Raw genomic sequence first — 14,696 nt, 5'->3', positions numbered from 1 at the left:
TAAACCTGGGCCCCTTGCCCTTTCAATATAAGCTGGTTCCCACCCCCTCCCCCCCATCCTACTGTAAATTAAGTACCCTCTACCTGATTTCTTTCTAAGGTTAATCTCTAATTCTGTCCTTCTTGGCAAGCTTCACACCTGATTATTCGAATGCCTACTTGACCTGAATGCTGCGAGGTCTTATGAAACCTAAAATGTCCAGAACAGAGCTTTGGTGGCACAGTGGTAAAGAATCTGCCTGCAATGCGAGAGACCTGGGTTCGATCCCTGGTTTGGGAAGATCCCCTAGAGAAGGGAAAGGCTAGCCACTCCAATATTCTGGCCTGGAGAATTCGATGGACTGTGTAGTCCGTGGGGTCACAAAGAGTAGGACACGACTGAGCGACTTTCACCTCTGCTGGTCCTACCTCTCTTTCTTACAGTTTGCATCATTTACTATCTCTAAATCTCCCTCTGTAGTCTTCGCCTTCTACCCTTGACCTCTAAAATCACATTTCCATCTAGGCTATTCTTCTGTAGTTAAAAATCATCCCTTTAAAAACCAAATTCAATTATTTTTTTTACTTCTTATTCCTTTTAAAATCCAAACTCATTTCCCTTACCTATCTCTGGGCTTGATCCAGCCCCTGCCCACTTCTCTCTTCTTTAATTTCATGTTCCTCTTCCTCTTCTTTGAAACAGAGCAGGACCCTATGAGCCTTCCCCCATGTCCTCTGCCTGCCTTTTGTCTGTTGAAATCTCAGCCAAAACTTATTAGTTTAATCAGAGAAATGAGAAAATGTGGAAACAAAGGATAGCAGTCAAAGGAGACCAAATGCTAATGATGTACTCATTAAGCATAGTCAGGGATATTTAGTTCCTTCTCAAGGGCTATGGGGAGAAGGCAATGGCAACCCACTCCAGTACTCTTGCCTGGAAAATCCCATGGACGGAGGAGCCTGGTAGGCTCCAGTCCATGGGGTCGTGAAGAGTCGGACATGACTGAGCAACTTCACTTTCACTTTTCACTTTTATGCATTGGAGAAGGAAATGGCAACCCACTCCAGTGTTCTTGCCTGGAGAATCCCAAGGATGGGGTCACACAGAGTCGGACACGACTGAAGTGACTTAGCAGCAGCAGCAAGGGCTGTGGATGATATTCTGAGCCATATGCTGTGAGCTGTCTTATAGACACTGAAACCCCCACCAGGTGGAAGATGCTAACTACATGATGACCAGACTGTAGCTGTGACATAAGCTGCCACAGTTTAAAGAATTGGCCTCAAAGAAATGGAAACAAGCTGACCCTGGAACTGAAGATTCAGTTCAGTTCAGTTCAGTCGCTCAGTCATGTCTGACTCTTTGCGACCCCATGTACCGCAGCATGCCAGGCCTCCCCGTCCATCACCAACTCCCGGAGTCCACCCAAACCCATGTCCATTGAGTCGGTGATGCCATCCAACCGTCTCATCCTCTGTTGTCCCCTTCTCCTGCCCTCAATCTTTCCCAGCATCAGGGTCTTTTCAAATGAGTCAGCTCTTCGCATCAGGTGGCCAAAGTATTGGAGTTTCAGCTTCAACATCAGTCCTTCCAATGTACACGCAGGACTGATCTCCTTTGGGATGGACTGGTTGGATCTTCTTGCAGTCCAAGGGTCTCTCAAGAATCTTCTCCAACACTACATTTCAAAAGCATCAATTCTTCGGCACTCAGCTTTCCTTATAGTCCAACTCTCACATCCATACATGACCACTGGAAAAACCATAGTCTTGACTAGACAGACCTTTGTTGGCAAAGTAATGTTTCTGCTTTTTAATATGCTGCCTAGGTTGGTCATAACTTTTCTTTCAAGGAATAAGCATCTTTTAATTTCATGACTGCAATCACCATCTGCAGTGATTTTGGAGCCCAGAAAAATATAGTCAGCCACTGTTTCCACTGTTTCCCCATCTATTTGCCATGAAGTGATGGGACCGGATGCCATGATCTTAGTTTTCTGAATGTTGAGCATTAAGCCAACTTTTTCACTCTCCTCTTTCACTTTCATCAAGAGGTTCTTCAGTTCCTCTTCACTTTCTGCCATAAGGGTGGTGTCACCTGCATATCTGAGGTTATTGCTACTGAAGATTAACTGTATTTAAAACAATCAAGATGAAGCTGGTCAGACCACCAGTGACCAACTTGAAGATGATCGTCAGAGTGGACTGTGCTGTTTCTGCATGTAGCCCCCTCCCTCAGTCTATACACATTCTTGCCCCCCTGGTTGTCAGTGGAGGGGGGAGTCCACCTTTGGACAGACATCTGTCCTCCCCCACCCCCCCTGCCAGCATCCAGCAAACTTTTCTTTCCACCAGCCTGGTCTGTTTACTGGCTTTTGAGTGGCGAGGACCCGGACCCCAACTTTCAGTAACATAATCACACTTTGATTCTCCAAGAAGCCAGGTTGAATTCAGACCCAAACCGCTTCCACCCGCCCTCTATTCCCACCCCTCTTCTGACTGTTTTAAGTCTCATGTTCAGTGTATCAGTCAGGGTTTAACCACAGAAACAAAAGCATTAGGAGATAATATAAGAAGAGGCTTATTGCAGGAAGTGGTTAATGTGATCGTGGGGGCTGGTTAGGCAGGTAAGAAACCTACAGGGCACATTGCAACACTCACACATGGATCGCAGCCACTGTCTACGGGCAGAATTTCTTCAGGGAAGCTCCAGCTCTGCCCCTAAGGCCTTTTAACTGATGTGGGACCTTAGTTCCCTGACCAGGGATTGAACCCATGCCCCCTGGAGTTGAAGTGCAGAATCCTAACCCTTGGACCACCAGGGAATTCCCACTTTGGCCCTACTCTTTGCTCAATACTGGCCACAATACCTGACACATAGTTGATACTTTAAAAAAAAAAAAAGCTTGAATAAATATATGGATGAATTTAGAACATCCTCTTGTCTCCAAGCAGGTAAACACCGATTCACTTTTAAGCAATGTCTAAATTAATTTAAAAGACTTCCATGGCAAGAGTAACAGCCAGGGTTCTCCAGAGAAACAGAAGTGGTGGACGGTAATATACATATACACACACATTAATTTTAAGGTATTGGCTTACTTGATCATGTAGAAGTAGACCCCCAGGCTGGAAACTCAGGGAAAAGTTGGTATTGCAATCTCATACCCAAAACCTAAATGTGGGAAATTCAAGCAGGGTTTCTTTGAGGCAGGATTTCTTTCTTGGGGGGAGAACCTCAGTCTCTGCTCTTTAGACCGTCAACTGATTGGATGAGGCCCACCCACATTGTGGATGGTGATTTGTTGTACTCAAAGTCTATTGATTTAAATGTTAATATCACCTTAAAAATACCTTCGCTGCAATATTTAAACTGGTGTTTGACCAAAGAGCTGGGCAGCGAAGCCTGAATTGATGCAAAATTAATTGCAAGAGCATGCTTAGAAGAAGGACCGTTTTATCAACATTAGGTACAATGTCTAGGGCCTATAAGCTTTTTGAGAAATCTATAAATTGTTTGAGACCTGAAAGTAAAAATGTGCTGATTCCAAAATTCAAGAAGAAAAGTTCAAGTAGGTATTAATAAATATTTAATTGAATGACAAAAAGCATAACTTTTCCCTATTCAAATAAGTGCAGCTTGATTCTTCTGAACCTAGCAGCTATATTCAATGGGGGTTGTGGTTGCATTTTAATATGTTTAATGTGATGTGAGCTTATTCATTGCTTAGGGAGCCCTTTTCTCCCATTAATTGCTCTAGTGTTTGTCTAGGGTTTTGTGCCATCTGTGGCCTGGAAAAAACTATCCATCTGTTTGGGAACATCCTTCCCTAGCCAATTTAAGCATTCCCCTTCTCTACTTCCCTTGCATTTGAAAAATTCCTTATCTCTGTAGATGACTGCTTCTTTATTTATTCACTGCAGTATGCCAGTTCTTTAATGAAAGTATTTGTTGCCCTTTCCTTCTTCCTAGTCAATTCAGAGCTACTGGAGGGCAGGAGCCATATCGTATTCATCCTTCTATCCCCAGCACTTGGCACAGGTCTGTCATAAATTGGCAGCCTAATGGGGCTCATTTTTATTAATCAGTTGGTTTACCTTCAACTACATCCAACCAACTAGTTTATCCTCCATGCTTTTCTATGCGGTATCTAATCTTCATAACAATTCTCTTGAAGACAACAGAACAATTTTGCTGAATAACTGGCATTATTGTATCTAATTTTAAGATGAAGGCTTTCAGTTTCAGAGAGATCAAGTGATCTGCTCGGAGTTCCCCAGCTAACAGGAGGCTTCCTTTCATGCTTTCTCTTCTGTGAAGAGCTGTAGCTCACTAACAGGTGGTCCTTGCCTTTAAGATTTTTTTTCTCCTTAAGATGATGTTATATCAGGTTATACTTCTCTGTCTCTTATCTGAGGCTGCTTGCTCTTGCATGTACCTTCGGAGATGAAAAATGGCTGGTCAGGGACAGCGTGGTAATGCTCTGGGCTCAGGAGATAATGCTCAGGTAATGCTCTGGCCCTCAATTCGCCACAAGGCTTCTTGTTCTTGTCTTGCTTCTAGGCAGTGTCTCTTGGATTGCTTGTCCACACCCTAGAGAAAAGCTTCTCTTTAAATATTCCTCTCCACATTTTTTCTTCCTTAAAACCTTTGGAATTTTAACAAGCACTTATTGAGCACATCATACACATCCAGCACTGTTCTATGTACAGGGAAAACAGCAATAAACAAAACAGATTTCCTCCCCTGTAGAGCTCGCAGGGAGACGGGCAATAAACTAATCCAGAAATAGATATACAGGGGTGGTGACCAGTACTATAAAAAAGGATAGAGCATAAGGAAATAGTATAAGGAGCCCAGGGAGGAAATGGTTGGGAGAGTCTTCCTAGTCTTTGAGAACCTGCCTCCCTTTCTCACAGCTCATGTTCTTGTTCTCCCTTCCTAATCCAGTGAGTTAACTGTCCTCAATGGGAAAACGAGATTTTTCATTTACTTAGTGAAAAGAATATGACAGTCAGATGACTGGAAAGGCAAATACTGCAGTATATAAACAAAACCAGAACTTCTAAAAGCAATGCTTTTGTACATGTCCTTGTTAAGTAATATAACACCAAATGCGTTTTGGTTTCTATAGTGAGTCCCCTTTATCAGAAAGCCACCTTTTTATACTGCTTATCTCCAGTGCTTTTGTTTGCCTTTTGCTCACCCTTCCTAAACCATATAAAAAGATCAAAGAGAACCTGGTTGAGACTTCTCTTTCAGGAAAGCATCAGTTAAGGACTCTAGGAAGGACAGCATCTTTTGTTCCAGTTCATGATGGATTGGCTCCAGCTGTTCTTCCGTGATCCTGTATCACTTTATCAAGGAGCTGCTTTTCCTTTTGCACTTCTGTTTAATTATCTCTGCATTATGGATTCATTTTCCACTCAGGCCAGGTAGGTTTGATGGCTAATTTTGCTCTTATGTCTAGGTTGGAGTGCACATGTGAATATTAAATATTAATTACACTGGTCGTTTTAAAGTTATCATCACTGTCACTGATTATTGATTGCTTGATTATGCATATGTCTAATAGAGTGAATCAGAATTGGAAATTGACATCATGTCTGCACTGACTCAGCTAAGTTTGATAAGTTCGCATTAAAAGGGAAAAGGGTGGAAATAAACCAGGGAGAGATGAATGTTGGGGTGATATAGACTTCCCCAAATGGATGCATCTATAAATCAACCATTGGAGAAGGCAATGGCAACCCACTCCAGTACTCTTGCCTGGAAAAATCCCATGGATGGAGGAGCTTAGTAGACTGCAGTCCATGGGGTCGCACAGAGTCGACACGACTGAATCGACTTAGCAGCAGCAGCAGCAGCATAAATCAACCATGCACTGCAGATGTTCTTGAACAGTCTTAGTTTCATGGAATTCTATCATTTCAATAAAATTAAATTTTATTAAATATGATTTTTTAAGTGCCTTTGTATGATTTCCCAGAGAAATGAAGTAAGTCAAAACCAATTTTCTTAGATTAGTTTTATCTCAACCTGGGATCTAGTGATTATTGTCACTAGAGATTTGGTGGTCTTCTCTGATAGCTCAGTTGGTAAACAATCTACTTGTAAAGCAACAGACCCTAGTTCAATTCATGGGTCGGGAAGATCCACTGGAAAAGGGATAGGCTTAGGCTACCCACTCCACTGTTCTTAGGCTTATCTCATGGCTCAGCTGGTTAAGAATCTGACTGCAACGAGGGAGACCTGTGTTTGATCCCTGGGTTGGGAAGATCCCCTGGAGAAGGGAAAGGCTACCGACTCCAGTACTCTGGCCTGGAGAATTCCATGGACTGTATAGTCCATGGGGTCGCAGAGTCAGACATGACTGAGTCACTTTCACTTCACATCAGAGATTTGATAATGATTAAAATGATGTTTTATAACCAATCAACTTGATACATTAGAGACAGTCTCTATTTTATAAAAAAGTTTGATGAAAAAAAAGTTTTATGGTATATCCTTTTGCAAAGTTAAAGTCCATTGCCAAAATTCTACCTCCTAATAATTATTTCTGAAATGTGGATCTTGGGAGTTCTTATGTACAATCTGGCTATATCTAACGATCAGGATGGCTGAGTTTGATTAAACTATGGTAGACTATTACATGTACACAGCTAGTTGGTGGCTCTTTACCTTTATTTCAGAGATGAAGGAATCAGTTGTAAAAAAAAAGTTTCCTATTGAGGAAGAAACACAAACAATAAAGCAACATGAATGCAAAAATAAGGGTTAATTCCCACAGGTTAAGATTTGTGGCTTTGGAGTCAGCTTGATGAGTCATGGGCCCTCTCTTCCTGAGTGTCCTTGTACATGTGAATAGACTTGGCCTTTATCTGCAAAATGGAAATAACAATAATAATAATAATAATCCTCATGGGATTATTTTAAGGATTAAATAAAGATATTTCTTATAAAGGGATTATTGGCCCAATGCCCAGAATAAAATAAGCACTCAAAAAAGTCCTGCATCTTGCATTGTACACGTGTAGACAATTGTTTTCTTTTTTTAAATTATTTTTTAATTGGAGTGTAACTGCTTTACAGTGCTGTCTTTATTTCTGCTGTACCACAGCATGAATCAACTGTAGGTATACATATATCCCCTTCCTTCTGGACCTCCCTCCCTTCCCCAAGCCCCACCGTCCCATCCCCTCCAGGTCATCACAGAGCATTGAGGTGAACTCCCTGTGCTATTCAGCAGATTTCCACTACCTGCCCATTTTACACATGGTGGTGTAAACGTGTCAGGGCTGCTCTCTCAGTTCACCCCACCCTCCCCACCGGGCTCTGTGTCTGCAAGTCCGTTCTCTATGCCTGAGTCTCTATTCCTACCCTGCAAATGAGTTCATCGTTTTTCTAGACTCCGTGTGCACGTGTTAATAAACAGCATCTGTTTTTCTTTTTCTGACTTAACAGTGCTTACAAATCCCCAGGGCAACTGCTTCAGGTTTCACTTGTGCTGTGTAAGGAATGAGTGTTTTCCCTTATTTTTCGATGGCAAAGTGGCGAAGGCTTGAACCACAGTGTTCAAAGGGGCAGGCTGGGGGAGGAGGCACCCCCCACACAGGCTCAGCACACAGTTCAGGAAGGGCCAGGGCCTATGGAATGGAGCCTCTCACACTGAGGAGCCTACATCTCCCTCAAGAAAGGAAGACATCTCCGCAAACGCACGTCTGTCACGAGCACGTGAGAGGAGGAGCCTCGATCCACACCCTGGGGCATAGTCATTCATTTTTCCTGTTCCTGACTACTCGGTCCCTGTTTCAGATGGTTTCTTCTGAACTTTTTGTTCAGATTTATTAACTTGGCACCAATGAAAAGGAAAAACCAAACAAACTTTCATATACTGTGGAAAGAAGAGCTGAGTTTTCATTAATGTGGAATCTCCAGGGCCTCTGCCGGTCCTTGAGTCATCCACTGGCTTCCGAGGGAGGCAAGCTCCCAAACCATCGATGTTGATGTGGGTATTTACAACCTTATAAAAAGTGCTAAGTCATGAGACCTTGAAGTGCAGCAGGGTGGATTAAGGGTAGACATAATGGCAAAAATCACATGATATCACCTACCCGTGGAATCTAAAAGAATGACACAAAGGAAGTTATTTACAAAACAGAAAAACTCACAGTCACAGAAGACAAAGGATAGCTGGGGGCAGGCGAGGAGAGATGAATTAGAAGTTTGGAAGTGACATATACACACTACTATATACAAAACAGATACACAACAAGGACCTACTCTATAGCACAGGGAACTGTATTCAATATCTTGTAACAACCTATAATGAAAAAAAATCTGAAAAAGGATATATGTATGTGCAAACTGAATCACTTTGCTATACACCTGAAACACTGAAAGTCAACTATACTTCAAGAAATTAAAAAATAAAACTTAACAAAATATTATACTGATGGTGGCAGCTTTACTCGAATAAGGATATACTATATGATTTTATTCATATGAATTTGGAGAGTAGGCTAAACTATGTATACAGATGACAAAAATTCCTAAATGATACACAAAGACTTTGTCATTGAATTTTCAAACATTTATTAGAGAGAGGCAATTGACTTCCCTGGCAGTCCAGTGATTAATGCTCCCAATACAGGGTGAATGGGTTCAATCCCTGGTTGAGCTAAGATCCCACATGTCATGTGGCAAAATAATATAATAAATTTTAAAAGGGAGACATTGAGCCTACCCCTCCCCTCAACCTTCCCTCTGAAGGCCAGGGCGGTGTGACTATGTCAAAGGGAAGAGACCCATCTGGCTGAGATGACATCTGGAGCCCTCCTAGCTCCTCACGCCTGGATTCCCAGAGCTTTATGGTCAGGCAGCAGGCACAGGGCTGCGTGTGGCCCTACCGGGAAACACTGCAGACCTGTCCCCACAGGACTGTTGGGGACAGTATCCTCACTGCTATGGTGGACATCAAACAGGGGAGACCAGGCAGGAATCACGATTTGCCTCCCGAGGAAGTAATTCACAAATCCACTCTGCCTCTGTCTCCCGTGTTTCTCTCCTACACCACTGTGACTTCTTTAGGGGGAAGTGGGGTCCACCTCCATGGGGCTTCCCAGGGGGTTGCCATGGGGACTGACTCCTCTGCACACTGCTTGAAGGCTGTCTCAAAGCCAGGCTGTCCTCTGTGTTCCAGGTACCTGTTTCTCCTGGTGGGAGGCGGCGCCCTGGCTGTGGCTGCTATGGGCGCCTTCGCTGCGCTGGTCTTCATCCCCGCCCTGTGCGTGGTGGTCCTCATCCACTCGCTTGGCCCCCGGGACGTCCACAGGCCGACTTTCCTCTTTCAGATGACCTGGCAGACGCTGTGCCACCTGGGTCTGCACTATACGGAGTATTATCTGCAAGAAGCTCCTTCTACAAGGTAAAGCAGCCTGTTCCTGCACTGGTACCGAGTCCGCCAGGGTTTGCTTCCACCCAGATGGTGGAGAGGACCTGGGCGTTGAGTTTAAATCTGAATTCTTCCACATCTCAGCAGTGTGATCTCGAGTGAATCAGTCAACCTCTCTCAGCCTTCGTGTCTTTTTCTGAAATAAAGGATGTGTGTGTGTGTGTGTGTGTGTGTGTGTGTGTTGGGAGATAACAACACCTATCTTGCAAGCTTCTTAGGTTAGAGGTAATGAATATACAGTAAGTCCGCCACCCATGAATGAGTTCTACTCCAAGAGCGTGTTTGTAAGTCCAATTTGTTCATAAGTCCAACCAAGTTAGACTAGGTACCCAACTAATACAATCAGCTATATATACTGTAATAGGTTTAGAATACTTCTCATGCAAACAATACATAAAAACCAAAATATACAAAAAAATAAACATTTTTAATATTACGGTACAGTACCTTGAAAAGTATAGTCTGACAGCTGGCACACAGGGCCTGACACTGAGCAAACAGGCAAGTGGAGTTACTGCCAGGAGGAGGGAGAGGAGGTGGAGATGGCAGAGCTGAAGGATCGTCGGCAACAGGAGACGGAGGGCAAGCCACAATTTCACTCACACCTGATATTAATGGAATGTGTGTCCGCATCTTTGAAAGTTCACAACTTAAACGTTCATATGCAGGGGATTTACTGTATAAACTTATTCTAGTATGAGGCATCCCTCGTAGCTCAGTTGGTAAAAGAATATGCCTGCAATGCAGGAGACCCGGGTTTGATTCCTGGGTCAGGAAGATCCCCGGGAGAAGGAAATGGCAACCCACTCCAGTATTCTTGCCTAGACAATCCCATGGACTGTAGCCTGGGATCAAAAGAGTCAGACACGGCTTAGCGACTAAACCACCACCTTTCTAGTACAGTACTATATAGCTGATTCTGTTAGTTGAGTACCTAGGCTAACTCTGTTGAACTTAACGAACAAATTGGACTCACAAATGCTCTCTCTGAACAGAACTTGTTCGTATGTCGCTGACTTACTGTAAGTGTAAATGTATGACTAACATCCTAGTAACTACCACGTGCTTCCTATGCAGCACAGTGCCTGGCACCAGCTGTAAATATCATTGTGCCCGAGAAAGAGGGTGAACCAGGAGTCCCAGTCCTCCGGCCTGCAGGTGACTAAGCAGAGGACACACACCTCAGTGTAGGTGGTTTAGACACACGGCTGGCAGCCTCCCTGCTCTTTTTCGGTAAGACAGGGCAGGTCCAAACTGACTGTCAGCCTCTGCTGCATTTTCACACACCTGCTCCGCAAGAGTTTTACTTTCACTGAGACACGACTCTTCCATCCCCTAGAAGAAGAGAAGTCACCCAATCCAGGAAAGAAAATCAGGTGCCAAGTGAAGTCTAGGGGCGTGTTTTCCTGATCCAATGAGGTCAGCAGGATTAGAGGGAAGCAGGCGCCTCTGCCATCCTGAGGGCTGTTGCTCCTGGCTCCACGGTCTCGGGGTGAACTGGAGTGGTGACCGATTGAGGGGAGGGTCACGTCTCTGATTCTAGCTGCCGTTGGTTCCTGCACTTTGCCCTCCCTCTGCACCCAGGATCCTTTTCTTTATTCTAGTTTCACCAAAGGCTCCATGGCTTGCTTCTCTGAGGAGAAGGCCCGATGGCGGGCGGGTAGGGGGTGGGGAGTCCTGACTGGGATGTGGTGACTTAGGGCTTCAGGAGGAAGCCCGGACCTGGGGGGCTGGAGGAGCAAGTGGAACAGGATTTGGCTGGATGGGAAGGAGGCCGGGCCAGGATCTGGCTGGATGGGAAGATGCGTTCGTTTGCTCTGGCCCTCACACAGAGGGCTGCGGACAGGTGACTTCAACACAGACGTTAATTTCCTCTGGAGGCTGAAGTCCAAGGTCAAGGTGTTGGCAGGTTCGGCTTCTCCTGAGGCCTCTCTCCTTGGCTGGTAGAGCTTCTCCCTGGGCTTTCCCATGGTCTTCCCTCGCAGCGTGTCTGTGTCCTGATCTCTTTTTCTAAGGAGACCAGTCACCTTGGACTTGGGCCCACCCTCACGACCTCATCTTACCTTAATTACCTCCTTGAAGACCCTAGCTCCAAATACACACATCCTAGGGACTTCCCTGGTGGTCCAGTGGTTAAGACTCTGTGCTCCCAATGCAGGGGACACGGGTTCCACCCCTGGTTGGGGAACTAATATCCCACGTGCCACGCAGTGCAGCCAAAACTATACCAAAGCCGAAACGAATAAACAAATTGGAAAAAAAAAACACATTCTGAGGTGCTGGAGATTAAGACTTCAACGTACAAATTGGGGGTGGGGGGGACACATTCAGCTCTTAACAGAAGGTGACTGAACAGGGGTTAGTGACATTCAGTGGCCGGTTTGCTTACTGTTTGATAAGTCAAGTAAGGAGGTCAGCTGTCCTTCAGTTCTCAGACACAGAAACAGCATTGGTTGGGAAACAGAACCATTTTCTCCCCTACAGGACAGCAATCCTGATTGTTGAGTGTGACACTGTAATTGTCATTAATTTTCTCCACGATAATCTTGCCAGCAGGATCTTCTCTACTGTGAGGGTGAAGCAGCAATAGCTCAGGCGGCTGGTTAGGAACACGCCTCGAATTGCTAATGACTTAGCACACACCCTGAACCTCTAGCATGACTCACTGTTCCTCAGCTCAGATCCCAAAGCCTGCAGAATCTTTCATTTAAAAAAATTTTTTAATTGGAGGATAACTGCTTTACAATGTTGTATTGATTTCTGCCATACAACAACTCAAACCAGTCAAAACTATATATATGAAAAGTGAAAAGTATTAGTTGTTCAGCTGTGTCTGACTCTTTGCAACCCCATGGACTGCAGCCCATGAGGCTCCTCTGTCCATGGGATTCTCCATATACATCCTACCTCTTGAGACTCCCTCCCACCCACACCCCCCTAACCTACTCCTCTAGGTCGTCACAGAGCACCAGGCTGAGTTCCCTGTGTTATATAGAGCTTCCGACTAGTGATTCATTTCACACATGGTAGTGTATATATGTCAATGCTGTTCTCTCAATTGATCCCACCTTCTCCTTCCCCCACTGCGTCCACAGACCATCCTCTACATCTGTGTCTCTGTTCCTGCCCTGCAAATAGGTTCATCGGTACCATTTTTCTATATTCCATTTACATGTATCAATATATCACATTTATTTTACTCTTTCTGACTCACTTCACTCTGCATAACAAAAGCCTGCAGAATCTTACAGTCCAGATCTTCAGCTTCCGAGAGTCTCTTCATTCCTAAGGTTCTGTTTCTTCTGCAGCAAATTTCTCCCTGATCCTAATCTTCATAAGCCACTCTTAGAGATAATATATTCAATATTTCCCCCACAATATTCCTTGTTTTTCTTTTATTTGCCTCTCTAAGGATTCATCTCTCCATTTACCTTTCCATCCTGCTCAGAGGATCCTGTGGCTCTGAATTAAGCCAAGAGCTTTCTTTAGGGGCAGCACTGCAGACTATTAGATTGGTCTTACGTGCTTTTTAAAAATTAAAAAAAAAAATGTTTGGTCACCCCTCCCCCCATGGCATGTGGGATCTTAGTTCCCTGAAGAGGGATTGAACCCATGCCCCCTGCATTGGAAGGTGGAGTCTTAACCTCTGGATAGCCAGGAGCATCTCAGATTGGTCTCAATTGTCTAGAGCCACACATTTCCCTGGGGATCTAAAATAAACTATGGAATGTTTTACTTAAAAAAAAAAAAATGATCTCTTTCAGGTTCTGCATCACTCTCTCTTCCCTCATGCTCTTGACCCAGAGGGTCACATCCCTGTCTCTGGACATTCGTGAGGGGAAGGTGGTAGCATCATCAGGACGCGCGGGGAACAAGGATTCTTCGTCTGAGCGTCTGCGGGCGGCTCTTCCCTATCTCAGCTACTTGCTCTTCTTCCCTGCCCTCCTAGGAGGCCCGCTGTGTTCCTTCCAGAGGTTTCAGGCTCGAGTTGAGGGGCCCAGGAGTTTGTGGTCCAGGCACTCTTGCTGGGTTCTGACCTGGAGGGCGCTGCAGATCCTGGGACTGGAGAGTCTGAGGGTGGTCGTCACGCGGGTGGTGGGCGCGGGGGCTGGACTCGGCGGCTGCGGGCAGCTGCAGTGCGTCTTCGTCCTGTGGTCCACGGCCGGGCTCTTCAAACTCACCTACTACTCCCACTGGCTCCTGGATGACTGCCTCCTCCGCGCGGCCGGCTTTGGATCTGAGTTAGGTCGCAGCCCGGGTGAGGAGGGACTCCTCCCCGACGCGGACATCTGGACGCTGGAAACGACCCACAGGATAGCCCTGTTCGCCAGGAAGTGGAACCAGAGCACCGCTCGGTGGCTCCGACGCCTGGTTTTCCAGCAGCGCCGGACCTGGCCCTTGCTGCAGACGTTCGTCTTCTCGGCCTGGTGGCACGGCCTCCACCCGGGACAGGTGTTCGGTTTCCTCTGCTGGGCTGTCATGGTGGAAGCCGACTACCTGATTCACGCCTTCGCCAGCGTGTTCATCAGCTCCTGGCCCCTGCGGCTGCTCTACAGGGCCCTGGCCTGGGCCCACACCCAGCTCATCATCGCCTACATAATGCTGGCGGTGGAGGCCCGGAGCCTCTCCTCTCTCTGGCTGCTGTGGAATTCTTACAGCAGCGTCTTTCCCACCGTGTACTGTATTTTGCTTCTCCTGTTAGCAAAGAGAAGGCATAAATGTAACTGACATCTTTCCCATCCTTCCTCTCATACGCCCAGGAAACAGACGTTAGAAAGTACCAGATGGCACTTTGATGGTGCATCTATTTGCACTTTTCCATGATAAGAGTTGTCTTTAAAAAAAAAAAAGTAATGGATGTATATACTTGATGTCTTGACATGGAAATCTGTGTATCTACTTTAATGATCTATTATTGATGCTGATACTGAGGATCCAGAAAGGAAAAAGACATGGTTTCTTCTCTTAGGGGTTACAGTTTATGTGCGGAAACAAAGTTTGGATTTAATATGATACATAAAAATATAAGGTACTTTAATGTTTATATATGGAATCTAGAAAAATGGTACTGATGAACCTACTGCGTGGCAGGAATAGGGACACAGACATAGAGAATGGACTTGTGGGCACAGAGAGGGAAGGAATGGGTGGGATGGATCGAGAGAGTGGCATTGAAACATATACATTACCATATGTAAACTAGACAGTGTGGGAAGTTGTTGTATAACACAGGGAGCTCAATCCAGTGTTCTGTAACAACCTG

The 14,696-nt window shown here is 45.2% G+C and overlaps 1 protein-coding gene across 1 annotated transcript; it reads left to right on the top strand.

Moving 5' to 3' along the window:
* The first annotated feature begins 5,295 nt into the window (after positions 1-5,295).
* MBOAT4 (membrane bound O-acyltransferase domain containing 4) lies at positions 5,296-14,161 on the top strand. The gene is made up of 3 exons (XM_065946662.1): positions 5,296-5,414; positions 9,182-9,406; positions 13,198-14,161. Exons 1-3 carry the CDS (start codon positions 5,296-5,298, stop codon positions 14,159-14,161), a joined length of 1,308 nt encoding a protein of 435 aa, XP_065802734.1.
* Positions 14,162-14,696: the final 535 nt, after the last annotated feature.

This window comes from Muntiacus reevesi, chromosome 10 (assembly GCF_963930625.1).
Source record: "Muntiacus reevesi chromosome 10, mMunRee1.1, whole genome shotgun sequence".
NCBI classification, from domain to species: Eukaryota; Metazoa; Chordata; class Mammalia; order Artiodactyla; family Cervidae; genus Muntiacus; species Muntiacus reevesi.
This window is presented reverse-complemented; position numbering and strand designations above follow the sequence as displayed.

Excerpts from the sequence above, each read along its gene's own strand:
- MBOAT4 (XM_065946662.1), top strand. The coding sequence starts at position 5,296 with ATGGATTGGCTCCAGCTGTTCTTCCGTGATCCTGTATCACTTTATCAA. Across the intron at positions 5,415-9,181 it reads TCATTTTCCACTCAGGCCAG|GTACCTGTTTCTCCTGGTGG; the intron begins GTAGGTTTGATG and ends TCTGTGTTCCAG. Across the intron at positions 9,407-13,197 it reads CAAGAAGCTCCTTCTACAAG|GTTCTGCATCACTCTCTCTT; the intron begins GTAAAGCAGCCT and ends GATCTCTTTCAG.